The 27,121-nt window shown below is 39.6% G+C and overlaps 3 protein-coding genes across 7 annotated transcripts in view; 1 reads left to right on the top strand and 2 right to left on the bottom strand.

Annotated features, from left to right (window-relative positions):
- The window catches only part of LOC111188977 (NACHT, LRR and PYD domains-containing protein 12), a 900,554-nt gene that overhangs the window by 112,418 nt on the left and 761,015 nt on the right, over positions 1-27,121 (top strand). The gene's annotated exons all lie outside the window — the stretch shown is intronic.
- The window catches only part of LOC111196387 (NACHT, LRR and PYD domains-containing protein 12-like), a 798,826-nt gene that overhangs the window by 179,017 nt on the left and 592,688 nt on the right, over positions 1-27,121 (bottom strand). The window lies entirely within an intron of this gene.
- On the bottom strand, positions 14,261-21,457 carry LOC125801335 (zinc finger protein 239-like). The gene is made up of 2 exons (XM_049477891.1): positions 21,400-21,457; positions 14,261-16,422 (listed from the first exon to the last, which is right to left on the bottom strand). Exon 2 carries the CDS (start codon positions 16,274-16,276, stop codon positions 15,287-15,289), a length of 990 nt encoding a protein of 329 aa, XP_049333848.1. The 5' UTR covers positions 16,277-16,422; positions 21,400-21,457; the 3' UTR covers positions 14,261-15,286.

Genomic DNA, 27,121 nt, shown 5'->3' with positions numbered 1-27,121 from the left:
AATCCTAAAATACACGCTTCAAAGATTAAGACAAAACAGGTGGCAAAAAAAAAATCCACTATGTGCTCGTGGACCCCTGTTTCCATCTAGACTATTTGTGCTTCAGTGTGTAAAATGAAAAGTTTATTAACTAATCAAGTGCACTTCAGAAAGTATGAGTTTTTAAGGTTCGACTGGTCATTTTCTGCTTTAATGCCACCTACAGGTGACATTATGTAGTTATCACATCATAGACCTTCTAGTTAGATAATGCAACACCTTAACCGTAACTCATTATTCCAGCTTTACAATTATTAAAATATTACTACTTTATGAATTGTGTGTAACACAATATTAAACAACATTTGTAGGTTTTTCAAGTTTATCTCACACTATCAGCCAAAATATTGGCATTTAATTATTTATTCAAAGGTCTTTGGATACGGCTTTATCAGCCAAAGTCTTGGCATTCAACCATTTAGCCAAAGACATTTGTCTTTGGATTTTAGCGTCTAACCAAAAGTTTTTGGAGTTCACTCTTCGGACAGAAAGAGCTTAGCAACCATTTTATTTTTCTATGTTAGTAGTGCACTTTTCCAAGCCAACTTGTTATTAAACTTTCCCTTTCTAGATGTTGGATCATTGGCTTCTGTTACAGTCTGAATAAAATTCCTGTATTTTTTAATATATCAATTGTCATCATATTGTATGCAATAATATTACCAAATAAAATTGTATATTTTTGTAGTAGTGTATTCTTAAAACTAAGTAAAATGTTTTGTCAAATCACCAAGTATATATTTTTGGGCCATATTACGCAGTTGTATCCCCATCATTTAGCCAAACATTGCATTTAATCTTCACATCAAATGATTTAAGATACTTTTAAACATTTTTTTAAAAGTATATTTTAATGTAAAGATAAATATATAATATTTGCAACCCTGTAGTAATACATAAACAAGCTTTGCCACTTCAGCATCCACTTAGAAACATGGACTCATTAACAACCACTTAGGAACCACAAAGTAACCCACTCGGGAACAGTATCAACAAATAACGCTAATTAAACTTTATTAAACACTGGGCTGTCCAGGGCGCAAATTACCCCTCCTTCCATGGTGACCCTAATGGTGAGAGGCAAAGAAGGGACAATGTCATCAATGTTGCCAGACCAAATTTCTGCTGGAACCACAAGCTCCTCCAAACTGGCACATAGGAGAAGGGTATCATTTGTGGCATTTGTGGAGATCCCAACATCCTCAAGTTCGGTTGTTTTTGCGCCTTCACATTTCTGTTAAAAAATAAAGGGCTTATTAGAGACTTTATTTTACACAGTTAAAAATAGTTCCTTAACTGTCTGTTTCTTTGTAGAATCATGAACTCATTAAAAGTTATTTGCATCATAAAATAGTTCCTTAACAACAACAATATTTGTTAACAATACAGGGCCATCTAAAAAAAAGTTACTTTATTTCAGTAATTCAGTTTAAAATGTGAAACTCATATTATATAGGTGTATTAAAAACAGAGTGATCTATTTTACGTGTTTATTTCTTTATTTGTTGATGATTTTGGCTTACAAAAAAAAAAAAAATCAGTGTCTCTGAAAATAAGAATATTATATAAGTCAAATTGGTACTTTTGGCACTGTGAAGTGCTGTAAGATTTTGTGGGAAAATGAAATCCTGCACTGACTTTAGACTTGATAATAAAACACAGTGGATCAACACCAGCAGATGACATGTCTCTCAAAACCATCACTGAACATTAGTAAATTTTACATTTTATTTGTAAATCAAGAGAGCAGAGTCTGGAGGAAGAGTGGAGAGACACACAGTCCAAACTGCTTGAGGTCTAGTGTGACGTTTCCACCAATCAGTGATGGTTTGGAGAGACATGTCATCTGCTGGTGTTGATCCACTGTGTTTTATTATCAAGTCTAAAGTCAGTGCAGTTTTGTTTTCCCACACAATCTTACAGCACTTCATGCTTCCCTCTGCTGACAACTTTTATGGAGATGTGGATTTCATTTTCCAGCAGGACTTGGCACACTGCCCAAACTGCCAAAAGTACCAATTGGTCTTATATAATATTCTAATTTTCTGAGATACAGATTTTTGGGTTTTCATTGGCTGTAAGACCAAATCATCAACAATAAAATAAACGCTTAAAATAGATCACTCTGTGTTTAATACATCTATATAATATACAAGTTTCACATTTTGAACTAAATTACTGAAATAAAGTACCTTTATAAAGATATATATATATATATTTTTAGATGGCCCTGTAGGTTGCCAGTGGCTAACTTGGTTTTGTCGCTCTGTTCTGTTAATATGGAGTCAAAAAAGGGTCATAAAGATTTTGAGTTTGTAAAACAGAAGTCACAAATGTACTGAAACTTGTAACTGCGTTTAAACAACTGCATGCACGAAAATCCAAATACACAAATTAACTGGAATGTGCAAACTTGAAACAGAAAGTAATATTAATAATTCAAATGTACAAATGTGAAAAAATATTTTAAATATATATAAATATAGATTTTTTAATTTGTAAATCCAGTCTCTTGAATGTGTGAATCAGTACTGCTCAAATGGCTTAAGCTGGGTCAGACCAAAAATCACATGGAATTTGTGAGGTTGTAAATGTGACAGTGGGCGTTTTTCACTGTGGAGCTAAAAATCCTCTCATTCATCTTCTCTGCTGCGTGTGTGAAGCTCTAGCTGCAGTTGCGAATTTTGACCCTGTTTTTACGCCTGATTGATGGACCAATAGGAATGCTTTATCTAGACCAATCAGATTACGGGGTTTGTTTAACCAATCAGAACACTGGGTGGGTCTCTGCAGCTGGGAGTACTGTGCGTGTCGAAAGCCAGAGGGCTCGTGCTGAGCTTTCAGCACCTGGACAGCGCCGACAACACAGAGCTGTCAAGAGGAGCCTGGCTGAAAGTTCAGCACCTGGACAGCGCCGAACCCATGTGACCTGGAAGCAGCAGCACTGATCAGACACGGCTGGCAGCTCATGATCAGCGCTGCCTGAGAGAGGAGAGGGACCCTTAAAAACGCCACTTCTAGGAGCTCTCAATTGGGTATGGTTTGGCTGAACCCTGCTCCTCGTAACTCTGACTTGTTGTTCTCTGTTTTCTAGAAGGTTGATTGGGACTTACCTGCTGGAGGACGATCCTGGAACCGACCCAGTGGTAGAGTGAGTTAACCTCCCCCGGCTGTGGGATTTATCCTGGACTCTTTAGCCGGCTAGCTAAACCTCTCTCCCTTCCACACACCAGAGACTCTTTTTTTTTTTTTTTTTTTTGCTTCTCTTTTTGCCTTATGGTTGAAAATAAATGCCCTATGGGTTTCTTTTCGTTGAAACCTGCCTCTGTCTCCTGCTTTGCCTGGGTCCATTCAGCTAATTTGCTCACAATATATATATAATTAATTAATTTATGTATGTATTAATATGCTATACCATATGTCTGTCTTTGTTAAAGAGCATAATATAAAGTATTTAAGCATGAAAGCAGGTATAAAATTCGCAACTGCAGCTAGAGCTACACACACGCAGCAGAGAAGATGAATGAGAGGATTTTTAGCTCCACAGTGAAAAACGCCCACTGTCACATTTACAACCTCACAAATTCCATGTGATTTTTGGTCTGACCCAGCTTAAGCCATTTGAGCAGTACTGATTCACACATTCAGGAGATTGGATTTACAAATTAAAAAATATATATTTATATATATTTAAAATATTTTTTCACATTTGTACATTTGAATTATTATTAATATTCCTTTCTGTTTCAAGTTTGTACATTCCAGTTCATTAGTGGATTTGTATTTTCGTGCATGCAGTTGTTTTAAACGCAGTTACAAGTTTTACAAACTCAAAATCTTAATCAACCATTTCCTTTCTGGACTCACAATAGTTGTGAAGAACAAAGCATGCATAGATCACAAAAGGGAGGTCATCAAGATTTATGTCCATTGCCCTTCTCAGTGCTCCAAACCTTGCCTTGAACCGGCCAAAAGCACACTCAATGGTCGTTCTTGCTTTACACAAGGCTAAGCCAAAGTACTGTTCCTGAACGGTAGATCCACCATTGGCACACTCCTTCATGAGGTAAGGCAGTAAGGGGTATTCTGGGTCGCCGAGTAGGAAAACAGGAATTGCCCCCTCATCTTCCATGATTTGCTTAGTAAGGGCAGGGATCTTGCCACTCTTTAGGTGCGTATTCAGCTTTGAATTGGAAAAGTTGAAAAAACTTGAGAGTCATGGACACTTCCAGGCCATTTATCTACCACGTCAATGAATGTGTACTTATAGTCACATGCAGATTGTACATTAAGCGTGTATTTTCCTTTTCTGTTTAGATCCTCCATTGAATTTTTGGATGACTGCTTCATTTCAATGTGAGTCTCATCTATGGTGCCGAGACACTGCAGTATGCCATGGTGCAGGGGTGTTCAAACTTTTTTTGTTGGGGGCCAGAAGGAGAAATATATTTGAAGTCACGGGCCACAGACTTTGTAATAAAACAAATAATGAAATATACCACTTTCAATAATATTTTTTTCCTGATTATTTCATTTACACACCATTTTACTTGACTTACTATCTTTATCTTTGACAGTGTTGTGTAAACTAACATTTTTCAAATTGATGTTTCATTTCATGATGTCTCTTAATATTAAACTCCTTAATTACGGCAACTTTTAGACTCTTTGGCCCGTTTTTCTGCGCTAGAAATGCGCACTCTTTTCGCTTTTAGACTCTTTGGCCCGTTTTTCTGCGCTAGAAATGCGCACTCTCTCCGCTTTTAGACTCTTTGGCCTGTTTTTCTGAGCTAGAAATGTGCACTCTTTCCGCTTTTAGACTCTTTGCCCCGTTTTTCTGCGCTATAAATGCGCACTCTCTCCGCTTTTAGACTCTTTGCCCTGTTTTTCTGCGCTAGAAATGCGCACTCTCTCCGCTTTTAGACTCTTTGGCCTGTTTTTCTGAGCTAGAAATGTGCACTCTTTCCGCTTTTAGACTCTTTGCCCCGTTTTTCTGCGCTATAAATGCGCACTCTCTCCGCTTTTAGACTCTTTGCCCTGTTTTTCTGCGCTAGAAATGCGCACTCTCTCCGCTTTTAGACTCTTTGGCCTGATTTTCTGCGCTAGAAATTCGCACTCTCTCCGCTTTTAGACTCTTTTGCCTGTTTTTCTGCGCTAGAAATGCACACTCTCCGCTTTTAGACTCTTTGCCCTGTTTTTCTGCGATAGAAATGCGCATCCTCTCCGCTTTTATACTCTTTGACCCATTTTTCTGCGCTAGAAATGCGCACTCTCTCTGACTCTTTGGCCCGTTTCTGACACCTAGCGGTCAAACTTTGAATCGCACATTATAAAAACCTGCTTAACAGCGGGCCAACTTTCATTCCATTTCTAAAATACCTCGCGGGCCGCTCCAAAAAAGGAAACGGGCCGCAAATGGCCCACGGGCCGTAGTTTGGACACCCCTGCCATGGTGGGAAGAAAACTCTGTAAAAAGTTTCTCTTCTTCGGGTTCTGTAAAAGGCAGCTTGATGTATGTTGGACCCAGATGGGTTGTAACTGCTTTACATCATCATAAAGTGGATTTCAAACGTGATTTTGAGGGCACTATAAACACCCACAATGCATCATGATTTACAGTAAACAGCGCAGCTTACTACGCAAGCTTTTTCAGCATTTCTTTAGAATATAAGGAAGGTGTGTGTGTGTGTGTGTGTGTGTTGAAACATGGATCCATACAATGGCTTAAAGCACGGCTCAGCCACTCTGGAATTTGTGTTAATGCAACCGGTGCTAGCACATGATAATGATGAAGTGTCCAACTTCTTAGTGGACTAAATAGTCTCTCCCTATATAGCGCTATACTAATGAGGGGTTAGGGAGCCATTATTTGTATTTTAACCTACTCTGCAAACCACTCACTTTAATGACTCCCCCCTGGAGTGTATAATATCCTCTCCGTTCAATGGCTCTTCAGGGTCTTTAGAATTGGGGTAGACTGCTTGGTAGCAGCGAGCCTCTAATTTGGGTGAGACGGATACGTTGGCTGCACTGTATACTACCGTGGATGGTGTAAAGAATAACTTGTCCTCTCTCTAACGAGAAGTCAAGTTAGAATTTTTTATGAAGTACAACATTCCTTCATCTATGCCGTCACAATCTGCATCTTTCAGATGAGCAAGTACAAAGTGCTCGCCATCTGACAACGCACAAGTTACTATGACTTTACTCGCCTTTGCTACTACCATGCCTTCCACCGTCTCCTAGCTCTCTGCCCTTGTCACCACTTGTTTTGCAGTGCATTTCACTTTCATGGGAGCCTCTCTGTTGTAGGGTGCTGGCCGTGAAAACATTCTGTGGAAACAAAAGAGCAGAAACAGATAATTATGATTTTGTTTTTGCAGTTTTATTAATAACGTTTCAGCTTCACTCACTACATTGTATTACCCACGATTCAACTATGAAATATGCAAAGAGAGAACAAACCATAATGGTAAATTGTTTTGGGGCAACGTGATGCCATTTCGCTGTCATAATTGATTAAAAATATATATAACAATATGAAAATAAACTGAAAAAATATATATTTTCATTGTTTGGTAGAGATGAATGGCGTTGTTTCTACCCGGACACTTTAAAAAGCGTTATCGAGGAGGAAATAAGGGCCTTATGGAGAGCCTACCCTCTTCCAATCTCCGCTGTTACATCAGCAAACCTCTCGAGGGAGTCCAAAATGAATGGGGCTGAATGGAGTTAATCGGTTATTATAAATATTAAAACAGAATGAAATTGTTTAAGAGGTGGAATATAGTAAGTGCGCACAGTAAACTATAAGAAGTGCTAAAACTGCTTTCTCTCTTCTATATTGTCTCTCAGCTCTTATCACTTTCGCCTCTTTTCAGCAGCTTACAGTCAGTCAATAATGGCTACAGTGTAATATGGCTACAGTGTAATATGGCTACAGACAGGGTCAATGGTAGTCTAATGGCTAAATTAGGTAAATTAAAGGAGGATAATATTATTTATAGGATTTTAGTGTTAATTTCAGGGGCATATGAACATCTGAATGAAGGGGAAAAGCTGAAACTCTGCAACATGAGCTGGATGAACTCTATACCATGAAAGCTGAAGGGGCATTTGTTAGGTCCAGACAAAGATGGATTGAAAAGGGGAAAAAATTCTTCATATTTTTTTAATTTGGAGAAATCTCATTTTACAAATAATTTAATCCAGCAACTAAATATTGATGGGGTGGTTACTAAAATAGGATCCTACTAAAATAGGTAAATATTGTCTGCACTTTTACAGTAATGTATATACATCTAGATACTGTGAAAGTTCTGCGGGTGTATTCCTAAATTCTCTGCCTAGTGGTAAATCTATTAATCTATATCAAAAGGAATATTGTGATGATACTATTATTTTAGAAGAAGTCATCGAATCATCTAAAAAAGATCCTAAAAGACCAAAATGTCTGTTAAATAATGACTATAAAATATTAGCTCTAATATTAGCCAAAAGAATTAAAGATGTGATGAATGTGATTATTGATGAAGCTCAATCAGGTTTTTATTGAAAAATGGATACATTTCAAATAACATTAGATTCATTTTGGACTTGTTAGATTATTCAGCTTTATGCTCTGATAATAATCTTATTCTCTTTCTGGACCTTTATAAAGCATTTGATTCTATTGAACATGCGTTTATTTTTCATTCTTTAGACACATTTGGTTTTGGAGATTATTTTGCTAAAGCTGTCAGAACTATGTTTAATAAAGAAAATTGTTCTGTTAAATTGAAATTCCGGCACCTCACCTGGATTTGAGATACAGTGTGGTATCAGACAAGGCTGCCCAATTTCCCTGTACCTTTTTTTTACTTGTAGCATTTTCATATTATTCAAGCAATTTAAAAGGTATCGCTGTTGCAGACAAGGAAATAGTAATAAGTCAATTATCAGATGACACTGCACTCTTTTTGAGAGACTTTAGTCAGGTACCTATTGCTATAAGATTGTTGCAGAGTTTCTCAGCAACCTCTGGTCTTCATCTGAATGTTGACAAATGTGAATTATTACCAATAAAAGTCTACCTGGTACAAGAAACTGGCGGCATACCCATAAGGAATAAGTAACATATATAGGAATTGTTATTTGCAAGAATCAAGAAATGAGAAGTAAAGTCAACTTTGATTTACCGATCACAAAAATGAAGAAGAAATTAAACTGCTGGCTTTTAAGGGACTTGTCTTTAAGATGTAGGGTTCTACTAACTAAAGCTGAGGGAATTTCAAGACTTACCTATGCAGCTACTTCTTTAGATGTCCCTGACCAAATGGCTAAGACTATTGATAATACTTTATTTATCTTTATGTGGAAAAATAAATTCCATTACATTAAAAAAAAGTTATTATGAATACTTATAAATCTGGTGGCTTAAATTTTCTTAATTTTCCCACTCTTAACAACACTTTTGAAATAAATTAGATAAAACAATTAATTAAAAATCCAAATTAATTATGGAACTTTATACCTGCATATATCTTTTCTAAATTAGGAGGACTTAAATTGATCCTACTTTGTAATTTTAACATAGCTAAACTTCCTTTAAAATGATCTAACTTTATCTAACTTACTCCTCACCCATATTTTATTTGGAATAATTATAATATATTATATAAGAACAAATTATTATTTTTCAGCTGGTGGTTCTCTGCAGGCATTTCGCTGGTAAATCAGTTATTTAACCCCCTCCCCCCAACTCTTATGTAACTTATATGTATGTTGCTGTATGTTGGTATATTTTGCTTGAATTGTTTCCGTGATTCTCAATAAAAAAAAAAAAAGAAAATCCAATGTTAAGATTTTCTTTTTGAACAACCAGCTTTACTTGATTTAATAATTATTATTTTACTGTTTTGTGAGTAATATCTAGCTATGTTGAATCATTTAACTGAGGGCTCTGTGGGAAGAGCATAAACGTCGCGGTTAGCACAGTGGCTAATCTGACAAAAAAAAAATCTAGCTATCTTCGGGGCTGTGTAAAATGTAATCCCACAGCATAGCTAGCTACACAAAATCAAAGTGTTATCCATCATCAGCAGTATTTAAACAGATTTACTGTTCATGGCATTCACAACGCTTTATAGGGTACACCAGTTTATCCATTATTTACAGAATTTATCCTCAGCAGTAGTATTTAATGTGCATTAAGTGCAGTACAAAAATGTTCAACCATGTTAAACTTTGGTAGGATAGGTCTGACTGTGGAACATCATCTAAGTGCTTTTTTTAAATGTCAAATGAGCATTGATGTGCCTTTTGGTTTTTAGTGTTTTGGGTGGAGGAGTCAGAAAGAGGTGGAGCCAGGATTAAGTTGAACCAGGCGGTGGAGCCAATAGAGCCATGATGAAGAACAAAATTTAGGTGGAGCAAGGATTGGGGCCAGGACAAGATGGTGCCGTGGTTAGGTGGAGCAAGACTTAGGTGGAGCCTTACTACTCCATTCACTGATTTATACATCATCAGTAGTATTTAAACAGATTTGCTACAATTATATACACCTTAGCAACCACCTGGAATACCTTAGCAACTTCCTAACAACAGCTTAGCAACCACTTTAGAAATTATAGCAACTGCCTAACAACCAGTTAGCAACCACCTGGAAAACGTTAGCAACTGCCTAGCAACCACTTATCAACACATTCCTATATCAGGCAGCATTCCACCATGTTTTTGAAACATGTTTTTTGGAACTTTTTGGAATTTAACATTTAAATGTATCATAACAGCATAGCAACCACTCTTCACACTCTTCAGACAGAAACAGCTTAGCAACCATTTTAACTTTTCAACATTATCAGCGTACTTTTCCAAGCCAACTTAAAGTTCCTTCACGAACTTTGCCTTTTCTAGTTCGAATTACAGTTTTAATGTGATTTTAAAATGGTAATTGCGATTTTTCATATCTTACATACAGACATTTTTTTAATCTAAAATATGCAAAAACGCTGCTCAATTCTTAAGCGTTTATCAGTCTTATACTGGTTACTGGCGCCTCCCAGTCAGAAACTTGCGTTCTGGATTATAATCCACTGTCCAAGTTTCTCCGCGGCTATGTTTACACATGGTCAGAGCGTGATATGAACGTACAAGCTTGTAAACAATGTTTTGAATCACTGATCACTGACTTCTGAATAGAGTAAGTCGATTCTACGCTCAACCAAAAGCAGCTGAACACCACACAGATCACATGATAATTCACTATATCAGCGGAGTTTAAATGTTCTAAATTACTGACTTACTGACACACACACACTTTTTTTATAAAGTAAATTAATTTACTTTACTAAAAAGCAAAGAAAGCATGCCTGTATTTTTCTACAGTAAACAGGTGTTATACGGTAAAGACACTAGCATGTCTGCTACTGTAAGCTGATTGGTTTGTGAGCTAATGCTGGAATTGCATCTAGCTTTAAAATGCTTGTAACTGGAGTTTATAAAATATATGTCTGTTGTGCTGAAACATTTGATATAGTTCTGTGTTGAGAACACAAGTACATATAAAATATTCAGACATTTATAAACAGATCTTAATCAGTTGCTTCATATGCACCCATTCATTTTAGCAGTAGGGACTTACTGCAAGTAGGTATTCTCATCTGTAGAGATTCTCTGGCATGGCATTGCTAGTTCTCATGTGTTTAGTTCTTGTGATAAACGTGTTTTTGGAAAGCAGCCAGGTAAGTCTGCGATTTCCCGTGGTGAAAAATAGTGAATATGTGACTGTGTTGCTAATCAGTCGTGTAGTGTGAAAGTCTAGCCAACTGAACAACTCATAGTTACACATAACTACAACTCACAATTAAAACGTGACAATATTTATAAAATGTCTCGCGGGAAGAAAAATCAGTTTAGTGTGGACTTTTTAAGAGGGATCTGGCAACCAGTAGTGATACAGCGAGTGTGGTCGCTGAGCAGTGAGAGCAGCTCTCAGCAGAAGATGAAAATTCGGACATTTGTATACAACAGAGGTCACTAATGGGCGGACCCCGGTCCGGGTCCGGACCCAAACGCACCCGAACCTACTGAGAAGGATTTAAAGTGGACATGAAACATTTCAAGTATTTAGTTTAATTCACAAGATGTATTTTCACTCTAACAAATCTGATAAGTTTAGAAGTTGTCAGTGAAGTGGAATTAAAATAATAAGCAATCTAAATGTCATTTTTTAAGTAAGGGCAGCGCCATCTTGTCCCAGCGCTGAAAGTGACGTCACGAGGTTGGTTCTCGAACGCCTCACTACTATAATCTATGACTCTACCGTAAATAAATCCCTCAATAGATAATAAAATCCAAACCAAAACTCAATGCAGAGCGGAGGGGGACTTTTGTATTGCCCCTGTGTGTAGTAATACTGGGAGTAGTGAATTTTAATAGGATGAGGAATGAGAAATATTTACTTTCACTTTCATACCTCTCCTCTGACAGCTGTTCTTCAGCGGTGGCTAGCGGCGCTGAAGCGCGAGAATCCTCCGGTTAGCTGCAACGCTAGGGGTTAGTGGCGAGCACTTTCTAGACCAGGACTATGTGAAGGAGAGGGGTTTGAGTCAGGAGCATTAGCGCCGGATAAATAAGCTGCAGTCCAAGGCTTTTTTCCTCCGTTTTTTATTTTTCCTCTGATCAGCTGGGATGTACAGACCGTCCGACTGAGGGTAACGTTACTATGAGAGCAGCAGCTGTGAGCCGCACGGAAAGAGAACAACGCGCTCACCCAGCAGAGCAGCGAGAGGTACCGTTACCGAAAGTCTAGATAAACTGACAATTAAAAGATAACATAGCTAGCGTTAGCTACTTTTCTAGCTATCTTACCATAGCTAGCCAACGCTAGTTAACTAGCTAACGCTAACTAGATGAAGCTAAGTACCCAGTAAGCTTTCTAACTTCTAAACTGAACGGTTTATCAACCAAACATCGCCTGTGTGTTTCAATATCCACTTAAATCATGTACGTTTTATTCAGTCTTAATGAACTCTGGACTTTACATGTTAAATAGCTAAATGTATCTAAAATAGCTGGTTAACTGGATGGCAGTACCTGCTGTGGTCGCGCTGCAGGGTTCTGCACGGCTCCATGTAGAGAGAGAATAGACACTCCAAAAACGTCTCTCTCTCGAAAAGCATCTGAAAAGTCCTGCTCAGGTTTATACAGGAAAGATCTCTGAGTAAATGCTCCATGTTAGCCTAGTTCAGCTTCGTCTTCATCCATAATCTCCACAAACAACAAGCTCTTTTACGCTAGCTCTGTAACTGGGCTCTTAAACCAACCAACCTCGTGACGTCACCAGTGCTGCACGGGCAACATGGCGACGCCCTAGCTCAAACGTAACAAACATAAATATACTATAATTTAGTGTGTAAACATTTTATATAAAAAAAATCCCCCCCCCCCTAACCCCCAAATAAATTCCATTATATTTAATCCCTTAGAAAACTTGTACAAACTGAAATGTTTCATGTCCCCTTTAAATATGTGGGCCCACTCTAAAGAATACACTCATAAAGAACAGAATTATAGATGAAATGAACAGAACTAAACGGTGCAGGTCTGGTTCGGAGCTTAATGTCCGCTTTACTCTAACGAGCAGAAATAAGAGTTTCAGATTTACCTCAGATTCAGTGAATATGAGCGGGAGCAGAGCGCGGGGTCCTGCAGCACGGAGCGTTTTCCCTCAGAGGAACTCTGATCCACGCGGGGACTCAGAGCGCTCTCTGGTTAGCAGTGTTAGCGGTCCTGGTGTTCAGTGGAGGCGGAGAGAGCGCGAGTCAGTCCGGGGAACAGTCTGTCGGAGCGGCGCTGCAGCGGAGAGTTCACGGCTAGCGCAGAGCAGCTAATACACGAGGCTAAACACAGCTAGCCGAGCTGGCTAAGCTAACAGTGCTAACAGAACTTTACTTATAGTGAGATTATCCCAGCTTTATCCACCAGCTCACTCTCAGTATGGACTTCAGTGTCCTTAAAATTACCGGTTAGTTTAATTAATACTGATTATTAGTGAATTTAGTTCAGCCTGTGAGGAACTTTTTCCTCCTCGCCTCTCCCGCGCTGCTACTCCCGCATCTCCGCTGTTCTCTCTCGTCCCGTGGGCGGGCCCGTTCCAATCCTCTACTCCACCCTCACCTGTACACTTCTCCCTCAGTAGATCCCTTAATCACTTTTAGCTAACCTTCCTGCATTAACACAGAAAATAAATGAAATATGTACTCTGTACTGCTTTTATTTTCTTTTAAAACTATTTACACAAACACAATAACTATTTTGAACATGTTTAGTACTCTTTTAACCATCACTATGCATTTATAATACTTATTTATTACTGTAATTATTAGTGTATCTATTTTAGAACTAGGGAGTTTTACATTTTTTACCCGGGGCTACATGAGAAATATGCGAGAGGGGTGTATCCCATAGTGAGATACCGAATGAATGCTTGAAAGAGAACACAAATTATAAGAAAAAAATTGCAAGAAATAAAACTAATTTACCGGACTTGAAACACTGTTACTAGTACTGAAACACTAACATTGGTCAGTAAAAAAGCAACTGCTTTGTTTGTACATTTAGCTAGGCTAGCTAGCAATAATAGTGGTCAGTTAAACAGCAAATGCTGTATTTGGATATTTAGCTAAGCTAGCTATCAATAATAATGGTCAGTAAAACAGCAAATACTGTTGTTTGGATATTTAGTTAGCTTGCTATCAATACTAGTAGTCAGTAATACAGGAAATGCTTTGTTTATACATTTGGTCAGTAAAATAGCAAATGCTGTGTTTGGATATTTAGCTAGACAAGCTACCAATAATAATGGTTAATAATTAAGTATAAAACAATTAAGTATAGTTGGTGAATGACTATGCTCTTCAAAAAAAACAACACAACCCACAAGCATTCACATAAAAAAAACCTTATAAACATGAATACAAGTTAAACCCATGTTACTCTACCTTTGGAAGTTATTGTATATTTAACCCTTTTAAGCCTGAACCAATAACAAAAAAAAACATATTTTTCCAAATTTCAATCTTAAATTGACTATAAGTTACACTTCAACACAAATCCATTTTACATTGGATTTCTCTGTTGGGCGCCTTTGAGTATTTAACAAATAATAACATGAGACAATCTCAGGCCTATAGGTTTCATGTCAAACATATGTTGAGAAAACACAATGAGATTGCAGATCTGCAATCTAAAAGCTGTTTATTAAAAAACACAGATGAGTAAATATAGAGGTGAAGTAATACAAAGATAATAGTTTGTAGTGGATAAAAACAATTAAGAAACTACAAAATTTGGATATTCTTAGTACATTTTGGAGATTAAAAACCTTAAGCAACATATAATATTCAATAAGAAAAAGATAAGAGAGCATAAAACTTGAGTAATACAACAACCAAACATCCCTCTATGGTAACAGATTTTTAATCAGACTGAACCATAGACAAAGAAGAACCCCATCAGAGGGAATGAATGAGCCCACAACCTCACTGCGCTACTCAAGCCCGGAGGAGGTTGATTTCAGTATGGGAACTACAGATGGAGCGTTTTATTTAACCTCTGGAAAGGAATTTGTTGGCCTCTCTGCAGAGTCTGGATGCTCCTCCGGTCCACACGGCAGTACCCGGAACAGTGTCGTCTCTCTGCGGCTCTGGGTCTCACTTTTGGGAGCACTCTCTCTTGAGTTCCTCAGCTGGTGTTTTCACTACTTCTTTCATGCAGATGGGCCTAGTGGTTAATAGTATTAAGCTAAGCTATGCTAAGCTTAGGGAACTGAGGACGGCTTCCACAGAGTGAAAACAGAGATACTAGAAATTCATAGAAATAATCAAATCTGCATATACTAGAAAGGGGATTAAAATCATAAGCTCTGAAGGTTTGGTCCAAAACATTTAGTTGCCAGCTAGGAATCCTACTCACTATGACATCTAAATTTTAAAGACTACGTTTTTTCCATTCTTCAGAACTGAACTCCCACCGTAACTACCCTAAAACTTCAGCTCTGTCTCAAAAAGAATGTCCTGGAATATCGAACATATAAGAAAACATAACGGAATTCATAATTTAACATAATGGAATTCAATAAACATGATCGCTGGATGAGATTCATTTTGCTGAACCTGTAAAATCCATTGTTAAATTCAGTTCATGTTTGTTTCTGGTGGAACGTGTCCCAAGTGACAAAGTGAAACATTTGTGTAGGATAAGGTATTCAGTCTGAAAGATTTGCGATTTGCACTTTTAATTGCATGGATGGAGTTTTCTCTCCTGTGTGAATGCGCTGGTGTTTTGTGAGAGCACCCTGTTCAGTAAAACTCTTCCCACAGTCTGAGCAGTAATACGGTTTCTCTCCTGTGTGAATGCGCTGGTGTATTTTGAGACTACTCTGTTGAGTAAAACTCTTCCCACAGTCTGAGCAGTAATACGGTTTCTCTCCTGTGTGAATGCGCTGGTGTTTTTTAAGATCACTCTGTTGAGTAAAACTCTTCCCACAGTCTGAGCAGTAATACGGTTTCTCTCCTGTGTGAATGCGCTGGTGTATTTTGAAAGAATTTGGTGCAGTAAAACTCTTCCCACAGTCTGAGCAGTAATACGGTTTCTCTCCTGTGTGAATGCGCTGGTGTATTTTGAGAGAATTTAGTGCAGTAAAACTCTTCCCACAGTCTGAGCAGTAATACGGTTTCTCTCCTGTGTGAATGCGCTGGTGAATTTTGAGATTACTCTGTTTAGTAAAACTCTTCCCACAGTCTGAGCAGTGATACGGTTTCTCTCCTGTGTGAATGCGCTGGTGATTTTTGAGATGACTCTGTTTAGTAAAACTCTTCCCACAGTCTGAGCAGTGATACGGTGTCTCTCCTGTGTGAATGCGCTGGTGAATTTTGAGATTACTCTGTTGATTAAAACTCTTCCCACAGTCTGAGCAGTGATACGGTTTCTCTCCTGTGTGAATGTGCTGGTGAATTTTGAGATTACTCTGTTGATTAAAACTCTTCCCACAGTCTGAGCAGTGATACGGTTTCTCTCCTGTGTGAATGCGCTGGTGATTTTTGAGATGACTCTGTTCAGTAAAACTCTTCCCACAGTCTGAGCAGTGATACGGTTTCTCTCCTGTGTGAATGTGCTGGTGAATTTTGAGATCACTCTGTTTAGTAAAACTCTTGACAGAGTGCTGCTGTTTCTCCATGTCAGGACTTGGCTTCATTTGTCTGTTAAATGTAGCAAACTGTTTCTGCGTGTTCTGGAGGCTTTTCAGGACGGCTTGTGCTTCAACTCTTTCAGCAGTTTAACATTGCTCTTAGTTAAATATCCTGGTTGTTGGTGATGAATTTCAGGAGAATAATTTCATTTCTGGAAAACACAAAGAAAAATGCAGTTATATATATGACAATAAAAGCAGGTCAATTAACTGAAGAGAACTGCCTGAGGTGCCTATATTGACATCTGAGACATCTTCATATAACCATAAATGTCGTCTGACGCCTGACGCCTGTTTACTGCCTTTATAAAGACTGCCCACTGTTTAGACAAACAGTCTTGATTCTTTTCTGGTCTCACTAGAACCTGACATCAATGGCTTAACTGATTTATTTACTAAATCAATATAGCGGACACGGTGGCGTATCACAGCATCCGGTCGAAGCCCAACTTCATCTGTAGAACCAGAGAGCAGCTCCAAATTTCATCTCTAACTCTAACTAAATGTTACTAAAGCAGTAAATCATTCGAGCACTTCCACCTTAAATATTATCAATTCTTCTTAGTTGTCCTGGAAATGTAACTAAACATTTAGTGAATAAAATAAAAGGACTATATGAACTCATACAGTGCATTTCAGCAGTTTGGAATGAATATGCTCGAGAGAGAGTGAATTCTTGTCCTGACTCTTTCCTGTTTTTATGTTCTAGACATGAAATAATATAATTTTTTTTCCAAACGAGGGGCCGAAAGACATAAATCCTTGGGTTTTACAGATTGAGTGGGTCAGCCACCACACTCGCTGCTATCGCTACTGTGTTGCCAGATCTCTCTTAAAAAGTCCACACTAAATTGTTTTTCCCCGCAAGCAGTGTTTGGAAGCAACGGATTACATGTAACGGTGTTACGTAATCAGATTACAAATTATAAGTAACTGTAATTCGTTACAGTTACTGTTTCAGTAAGTGGTAATCAGATTACAGTTACTCTGCTAAAATAAAAGGATTACATTGCGATACTTTCCTATTTTCGCTCTTCCAATCCAACACCGACAAATAACATTTTGCAGTGAAATCGTTCTAATATGACAGGGAACTGTCAGCGGCTCACAGCGGCTCCGGACACACAACGAGACAAAATTAACTGACATTTTGTCAACGAATAAAAGCGAGACGAAAATGTTTGGCAGGGACGAAATCCAATCAGAACTGATTTAGTTCTGTGAAAGGTAGGGACCAGTTAGGAAGAGATCCAATCACTGCTACTTTAGCGAAGGTGGAGAGGCGGGATAACTGCAGTAGTGCCGCGCGCTCAGTTACAAACCCGGGAATTAACCTGTCGATACGGAGCTCCACTGGAAGTTAACTCGACAGAGTTCAGCAGGGTGAGAGAGAGAGGGAAGAGGCGATATATTTCTCCTTCGACGTCGCGAAAAACAAGATAACGTGTAAACCGTGTGGAGCGACTCCATCTCCGGTAAAAACATCACTAATCTTTCAGCTTCTGCAGAGCAGAGTCACACAGATCTCCGTGCAGAGATCCGCGTTTTAATGCTGATGTTATTTTATGAGCTGATGTGTTTAACTCGGCAGTGCACTAAAACACAGAACTGATACAGAACTCACTCATTAAGATCAGATCATCTGTTTAGTCTCACAGTGGGAAAGATACAGCTAATGTTAAAGCAGCAGCAGGTCAGAAAGAAACTCAATAATATAACCAAAATAAAACAATAAAATAAGTGAATCTATGAACCCAAAAGTCTGTGTAACGTTTCTTACAGCACTTTCTCATCAGTTTCTCACTTTAACTCATGAAGTCTCTCTGTACATCCTGAGAGCATCTCTACAGGACAGTGTGTGAATGTGTGTTTTGATCTCATTTATAGACTGTAGCTACAGTAGATGTGCTGGGTTAGTGCTGGAGATAAAACTAGATCCTTTAAAAGCTGTTTTTGCATCTACAACGCTGTTCAAACTATAATTTAACTATTCAGATGTTTTATGACCTGATTTCTAGAGCAAAATTTAAATGTAATATATGTATAGTCACACACCTACAACAATAATAATATACATTAAATCATATATAAATATATTACACGTTCAAACATTAACAATATTACTCAAGTGGTTATTAAACGTTTCATTTCATATACGCGTATAGTTAATAATTCAAGGGAACTGATGAAAAAGCATTTACATTTACACCCTTTACATTTTAGTCGACTAAATTTACTGTAATTTTAGTAGACTATATTCTTATGACATTAAGCCGACTAAAACTAAAAATATTTTAGATGACTAAATTGTTACTAAAACTAAATGCTATTTTCGTCACAAGACTATGACTAAGACTTAATCAAAAATTGTTGTCAAAATTAACACTGGTGGCAAACCTGCAAATAGATAGCTTACAGTTGTTGTTACATTGTTTGTTTTTTTATGTTTTTTAATGGTTTTATCATCAATTTATAGAAGTGTTTCATAAAATTGTTTGATGAAATGGTTTCATAAGTATTTTTATAGAGTGATTGAAAAGGCTGTTTTATTTTTTTTAATCTATTTGTTAACTGGAAAGAAAAATAAAATAATAATATGCAGTATGTGGTTGCTACATTCATTCAGGCTTAAAAAAATGACAATTTTTTTTTTTTAGTAATCCAAAGTAATCAGATTACGTTACTCACTTGAAGTAATGTAACTGATTACGTTACAAATTACATTTTGAGTGATGTAATCAGTAATCTGTAAGGGATTACATTTTAAAAGTAACCTTCCCAACACTGCCGGCAAGACAGGTTTAAGCTTGATGAGAAATATCGTCACATTTTAATCTCACGAGATCTCGTGCCTCTGGATCTTTTCATATCCCTAATTTTAATTATAAAAGATGTTTTTGTTTCTTTAAAATAAAATAGAAAAAAAACGCAAATGGATGGATGTCGGACAATGCAGCGTCTATTGATGTCTGAAATGCAAGAAATGCTGATTTGATGCCTTGGCTGGCCACATTATCTTACTTAGAAGGAAGTGCAGGAAAATTTGTATCCGAATTAAAAGAATAAAATATGTCCTGACTTGGTGACAGGACAAAAACACTGGTAACATTAGCCAGCAAAGTAAAATTAACTACTTGGTTAAAAAAAGCACTGGTAACATTGACTAGCTAGATAACATTAGCTACTTGGATAAAAAAGCACTGGGAACATTGGATAGCTAGATGATGTTTGCTACTGGTAAAAAAAAAAATCGCTGGTTACATTAGATAGCTAGCGAACATCAGCTACTTTGGTCTCTTATTATGGGCCAGTTCTGCTTAGTAAACAGTTTTTTTTTCTCTCTGCCAGTCGCATTAAGGAAACACATCAGCTCCGATCTTACATGCACTCTTAAACATTATTCCCACACAAAAAAATAACATTATAAAACATTTTACTATTGCAAACACTTTTTTTAAATATGCATGTGTGTGCAGCTGTGTGCAGCTTTTTATGTACCACGAACGATGGAGAAAAATATCAAATAAGTTTAAAAAAAATACAGCAACTGTATAGAGGGGTACATTAATTTTGAAGGTAACATAAGGTTCTAGCCACCTTTAGCTAACCTAACCAATGCTATCTAAATAACTAAGCAGGTAGGCAATTTCAAACAATAATATACTATTAGCAGCCTGAATGTCTTAAACACATTACATTTTTGATGAGTTGTTGTTATATAGACTAAATGGTAGGATAATGAACAAGCTGTCTGTAATGGTTAATCCTTTTCTTTTATAATTAACTTTAGCTGTTAGGTGTGGTATTGGTAACAACACTGGGTCATTTTACAAGCTAATGGGCTCCTTGCACTCACGGCTCTGACGCATTTCCGTTTTCAAATAATGCGGCTCGGACGTTTCCGGTTGTATTGTTTACATTCGCCTGTATAGGCAAAACGTAAATTTTTTTTTTTACTGGCGAGAGGTCAAAATGGTCAGAAGTTAAACCAGAAACGTCAGAAGTTTGGAGACGACTGGAAAAGCATGCAGTGCCACTGCTTTTTAAATGGAATTATTAACGTTACAGCACACAGGTTCCAAGTGTTTGGGAGAGGAGATCAGCTAAATGTACTTGGCTGAAAGATCCACCAGCTAGCATTTTTATTATTATAGCTAGATATTATTATTATTATTATTATTATTATTATTATTATTATTATTATTATTGATAATAGTATTATTATTATAGCTAGATGTTATTATTATTATAGCTAGATATTATTATTATTATTATTATTATTATTATTATTATAGCTAGCACTTTTATTATTATTAATATTATTAATGCTAGCATGTGTATGATTCTTTTTATAAGGATTATTATTTTTACTATCATTATTATTATAGTTAGCATTGTTAAAGCCAGCATTTTTATTATTATAACTAGCATTTGTCTAATTATTTTTATGATGATTATTATAGTTAGCTTTATTATTATTACTAGCATTTTATTAGACTTCCATTTGATAACAGGAGAAACTAACAACTATCAGTAATGCACCTAGCAAGCTAGTTAGCTATACTAGCTAATGCTGAGCTGTGTGGGCTACCGTAAAATATAAGAAAAAATCTTGGTAGTGTGTAGGTATGATATAGTTTATAGGTATATAGTCTAAAGTCTTTCTCTAGCTTTCTACTGGAAGGCTTTACTGGTCTTCTTGACGTTGAGGTAAATTTTTAGAAGCTCTTGTAAACACCAGCTGAAAATACTGCCATAACGAGTGTACTGGAAAAGCCAAACAGGAAACGCTGGAGCAGCACTGATGAAAAGTAGTTGTGCAAAGAGCGCATTTTGCTAATGCTAATGCTCCTGCCATAGTGCTGGAAAAATCTGGAAATCTAAGCTTACTGTAAACAAACAGAAGCGCTTTACACCCAAATAAACAGTTTTCAGGGGAGAAATCTGTGTAGATTAACATCCAGCGCTCGCTTTGCTTTTGAAATAAAGAGAGAGAGAGAGAGAGAGAGAGAGAGAGAGAGAGAGAGAGAGAGAGAGAGAGAGAGAGAGAGAGAGAGAGAGAGAGAGAGAGAGAGAGAGAGAGAGAGAGAGAGAGAGAGAGAGAGAGAGAGAGAGAAACTTCTTCCTACCTTTTGTAGTTAAGCTGATCCTGCTCTTCCTCCGGCGCTCCAGCTACAGACCCCGGAAGCTCAGCCTCATCCGGGTTATGTAGAGCCCCGCCCCCCTCCCCCGCTATATCACATTATACCCCATCACCGCTAGAGGGAGCCCGCGAGGGAGTCCTCAATGCATAGAGCTGAATGGAGCTAAACAGCCAAAACTCTCATTTAAAACACTGTATAACTACTTATCTTGAGTTTTCCTTTAATTTTACAAAGTAGAACAAAGTATTTCACTAAAATAGGAAAGAAAACGTACCTCTATATTTCCATTTTCTAAAACTAATATTTTTTATTCAGTAGATTTACTAGCATTACTGCTACTGATGCTGGAGTTACACACAGAACATGTTTAATAGGATTAAAACTGCAGTTTAAAAGCTTTAATAATTAGGGTTAGTGCTTTTTGTACGAAAGTGTCAGATTTTACATAGACTTCAGCACGAAGAGGTCGTATGACTCCTTCGCACATGCTACCCCTAATTTTCCCATTCAAAACCATTGATGAGGTGTCATGTGAAGAGGTCATGGAACTGCAGGCTAGGGGCATGTGTCGACTCATTGGTAATATGACTTTTTGCTAATACCACTAAAATCTTTTATTGAGGTCTGTTCACGCCCACAGGTTGGGGGTGTGTCCTGGGGGGGTGTGGCCATGTTACCAAGGTGTCATGGTGACTCTAAGGTTATATAAGTCCTAACCATAGGGGGTCCGCCCACTTTACCAAAACGTCATGAGTGACGTCATATGACGGTTAGGTAATGTGGGCCCTAACTACACCCAAATGGGGTACCAAAACGACTAAGTCCCAAATCACTCAGGTTGACGCCCCCAATCGGTAGGCGGGGTCTGGGGCGGTGCCACACCCCCCCAACAGGTCCCCGGGGGCCCCGGACCAGCTTTGCGTCAAACCACTTCGGATCACTCCCAGAGTCGGTGGGCGGGTCCGTAGGGGCGGGGCCACACCCCCCAGCGGTCACCGTGGGCCTCGGACTGACTTTGCGTCAAACCGCTTCAGATCACTCCCAGAGTCGGCGGGCGGGTCCGATACGCACACCAGGCCCCGCCCCCAGACCGCGGGGCCGATCCGAGCGCTTTCGACTAACCCTACCGATTTCTGGACCAGAGAGGCAAGGGGTACCCCTTAGGTGTTTGCCGGCTCACTCGGCCGAGGCTCTCTGAGCGTTTGGCGAAGTGTGATACGTTTGCCTAAGTCTTTTGTATGGTCAAGACTTTTCAAGAATTTTCACTCTGAGACAGGAGGGGTATTCTTCAAGTTTTGTACCAGATGAGTGCAAGTCATGGGATTGTGAGCTTGAGGACGCCTTGGTAATATATGACACTAATGTAATATTATGCCCTAACCACAAAAATTTACTGCCCAGATTCTCCACCAGGGGCCCACGACTCGCGCTCACGTCCAACTCCCGCTTCGGTTAGGTGACCGGAACTCTACTTGGAGTTCCCGCCCCCCTGGAGGGGCGGGGCTCGGATATGAGTAGCGGCACGGGTCGAGGACGCGCCCCTCTGAATTTGGAGGCGGTACCGCCCTCCTGAAAATAGTGGCAAAATAGCCAATTTCCAAAAGCGGGAGGCTGTTAGACTTGTGTACCTTAAGAGGACTTTGCCATTTTTGAGGTTTAAAAACCATTCAAAAGTGAACGGAAAGTCAGAGGCTCGCGAAACTCGGATATGCGGTAAAGGGACGAGGGACGAGCGACATATCGAAATTTTGGGTCCGAAGGTCGAAAGGTCGCCGAGGGACGGCCCCCGACATTTCCGCCTATGGGCGTTTGAATGGGACTAAAAAAATTTCGGGGCCTTCCTACGGAAGGCGAGGTCACAGGGTCACGAAAGTCGGCGTGCCGGAGCGGGCCGACGAGCCGCAAATCATACGTGCGTCTGGGGCCCCTCGCTCCAAGGGCCTCCGTGTTATGGCCATATACTCTTTGGTAATACGATGACTTTAGTGTAATTTTGGCCCTAACCTCAAAAGGTCAACAGGGGTCAAAATGAACTCTAGGGCACTTGTCGCGCGCTCTCGTCCAACTCCCGCTTCGATTAGGGTATTGGAACTCTACTTAGAGTTCCCGCCCCCTGGGCACACGCGTTCGGCCCGGTCAGTCGGTGCGCGTGCCCGATTTTGGTGACCCTGGGTCGAAAGGTCAATAAAATATGGCCATATGATGCTTTTGTAATATCAGGCCACTTATGTAATATTAAGCCCTAACTTTTAAAATTTACTGCCCAGATTCTTCACCTGGGGGCCACGATTCGCGCTCACGTCCAACACCCACTTCGATTAGGGTATCGGAACTCTACTTAGAGTTCCCGCCCCCTGGGAGGGGCGGGGCTTCGATATGCGGTGTGGCACGTCCCCTTCTACCAGCCCGCAAAGTACCAGACCCGTGCGTTGACGAAAAGTGCTATAATAGCACTTTGTGAAAATCCACCAGGCCAGCACTTAGACTTATGGCCTGCGAGAAGGCCTCACTTTACAAAAAGTTGTTTTATTGTGAAAAATAGAAGGGAAGGTCGCAGGGCCGCGGGACCTTCGCACACACGTTCGGCTCGGTCAGTCGGTGCGCGGGCCCGATTTTGGTGGCCCTGGGTCAAAAGGTCACTGACATGTGGCAATATGACGGATTAGTAATAGCCGTGCCACTTATGTTATATTAAGCCCTAACCACTAAATTTTTTAACCCCAGATTCTTCATCTGGGGGCCACGACTCGCGCTCACGTCCAACTCCCGCTTCGGTTAGGTGTCAGGAACGATACTTTGGATTCACGCCCCCCTGGGAGGGGCGGGGCTTGGATATGTGGTGCGGCACGTCCCCTTCTACTAGCCCGCAAACTACCAGACCCGTGCGTTGATAAAAAGTGCTATAATAGTCGAGTGTCATTCTCCTCATAGCTCCCCATTCAAAATGTAACCAAAAAATACCCCGAACTCTGTAAAACCTAAGTCCAAAAATGAATGGGGCTTCTATGGCAGCCACCATTTCTTGTCAACCTAGGGATAAACTGTTTGGTCATTTGGTGCGCCTCGTCGAGGCGACCCACCTGGTCAAGTTTGGTGTCGGTCAGACTTATGGTGTGTCCGAAAAGTCTGAAAAACCACTTTGGTAATGTGAGACCTTTTTGTAATATAAGTCCTAACCACTTGCTTTTCTTTATCTGAACTGGTCGTGTGACACTATTTTGCCGTTTTTAGGACATTTGTGTTAAATTTGGGATGTGTTAGGGCTTTTATTACATAAGGGTCTCATATTACTAAGAGGGTTTTTCAGCGTTTGTAGCCAAACTATAGGTCCCACCTACATATAACCTACACCTATGTGTTGGGGAGGGGGAGACGCATCAAATGACACTAAGAAATTTCACCTAAAATGTTGCTTTTATGAGAAAATGACATGTGTTTTTTTCAGGGATTCCAAGGGTCAAGACCCATAACTGTTTGGTCATTTGGTGCGGCTCGTCGAGGCGAGCCACCAGGTCAAATTTGGTGTCGGTCAGACTTACGGTGTGTCCGAAAAGTCGGAAAAACCACCTTGGTAATGTGAGACCTTTTTGTCATATAAGTCCTAACCACTTGCTTTTCTTTATCTGAACTGGTCGTGTGACACTATTTTGCCGTTTTTAGGACATTTGTGTTAAATTTGGGATGTGTTAGGGCTTTTATTACACGAGGGTCTCATATTACAAAGAGGGTTTTTCAGCGTTTGTAGCCAAACTATAGGTCCCACCTACATATAACCTACACCTACTTGTTGGGGAGGGAAAGGCGGGTCGTTTGACACTATTTTTGAGATTCTAGGACGTTCCAGTCAAATTCGGGATGTGTTAGGGCTTTTATTACATAAGGGTGTCATATTACTAAGAGGGTTTTTCGGCGTTTGTAGCCAAACTATAGGTCCCACCTACATATAAACTACACCTACGTGTTGGGGAGGGGGAGACGCATCAAATGACACTAAGAAATTTCACCTAAAATGTTGCTTTTATGAGAAAATGACATGTGTTTTTTTTCAGGGATTCCAAGGGTCAAGACCCAAAACTGTTTGGTCATTTGGTGCGGCTCGTCGAGGCGACCCACCAGGTCAAGTTTGGTGTCGGTCAGACTTACGGTGTGTCCGAAGACTTAGAAAAAACACTTTGGTAATACGAGACGCTTTTGTAATATCTGTCCCTAACCACCAAAAAAAATGGTCAGAGCCACCTACGGTAGGCCTACATGAGGACGGGAGCGTATGTAGCCAAACTATAGGTGCGATCTACTATAGGTCGGGGGTTGGTCACCTTTTTGTAATACATGACACTTTGGTCATATTTCACCTAATGAGTGTAACAAGGGTGGGGGATGGGCACTCTGAAGTATTGAGGACCTCTTGGTCATATATGACTCTTCTATTATATCTCCCCTAATGTGTGTCACTGAGGTGGGGGATGGGCACTCTGAAGTCATGAGGACCTCTTGGTCACATATGACTGGGGGATGGGCACTCTGAAGTATTGAGGACCTCTTGGTCATATATGACTGGGGGATGGGCACTCTGAAGTATTGAGGACCTCTTGGTCATATATGACTGGGGGATGGGCACTCTGAAGTATTGAGGACCTTTTGGTCATATATGACTGGGGGATGGGCAGTCTGAAGTCATGAGGACCTCTTGGTCATATATGACTGGGGGATGGGCACTCTGAAGTATTGAGGACCTCTTGGTCATATATGACTCTTCTATAATATCTCCCCTAATGTGTGTCACTGAGGTGGGGGATGGGCACTCTGAAGTCATGAGGACCTCTTGGTCACATATGACTGGGGGATGGGCACTCTGAAGTCATGAGGACCTCTTGGTCACATATGACTGGGGGATGGGCACTCTGAAGTCATGAGGACCTCTTGGACATATATGACTGGGGGATGGGCACTCTGAAGTATTGAGGACCTTTTGGTCATATATGACTGGGGGATGGGCAGTCTGAAGTCATGAGGACCTCTTGGTCATATATGACTGGGGGATGGGCACTCTGAAGTATTGAGGACCTCTTGGTCATATATGACTCTTCTATAATATCTCCCCTAATGTGTGTCACTAAGGTGGGGGATGGGCACTCTGAAGTCATGAGGACCTCTTGGTCACATATGACTGGGGGATGGGCACTCTGAAGTCATGAGGACCTCTTGGACATATATGACTGGGGGATGGGCACTCTGAAGTCATGAGGACCTCTTGGTCATATATGACTGGGGGATGGGCACTCTGAAGTATTGAGGACCTCTTGGTCATATATGACTCTTCTATAATATCTCCCCTAATGTGTGTCACTGAGGTGGGGGATGGGCACTCTGAAGTTATGAGGACCTCTCGGTCACATATGACTCTTCTATCATATCTCACCCAATGTGTCACTGAGGTGGGTGATGGGCACTCTGAAGTTATGAGGACCTCTCGGTCATGTATAAATCTTCTATAATATCCCACCTGATGTGTGTCACAAAGGTGGGGGATGGGCAGTGTGAAGTACTGAGGCAGTACTGAGGACGTCTTGGTCATATAGGACGCTTCGGTAATGTTTTACCCTAACTTTGTCACAAAGGCCCGTTGATCCGTTCTAGAGCCCCCGGGACACTTTTGTAATACCATAACACTTTGGTAAACACTTGCCTAACATATTTATAGTAGGTA

The sequence above is a fragment of the Astyanax mexicanus genome, chromosome 4 (assembly GCF_023375975.1).
Source record: "Astyanax mexicanus isolate ESR-SI-001 chromosome 4, AstMex3_surface, whole genome shotgun sequence".
In the NCBI taxonomy this organism is placed as follows: domain Eukaryota; kingdom Metazoa; phylum Chordata; class Actinopteri; order Characiformes; family Acestrorhamphidae; genus Astyanax; species Astyanax mexicanus.
The sequence above is the reverse complement of the archived record's forward strand: the minus strand, read 5'-3'. Positions and strand labels throughout refer to the sequence as shown.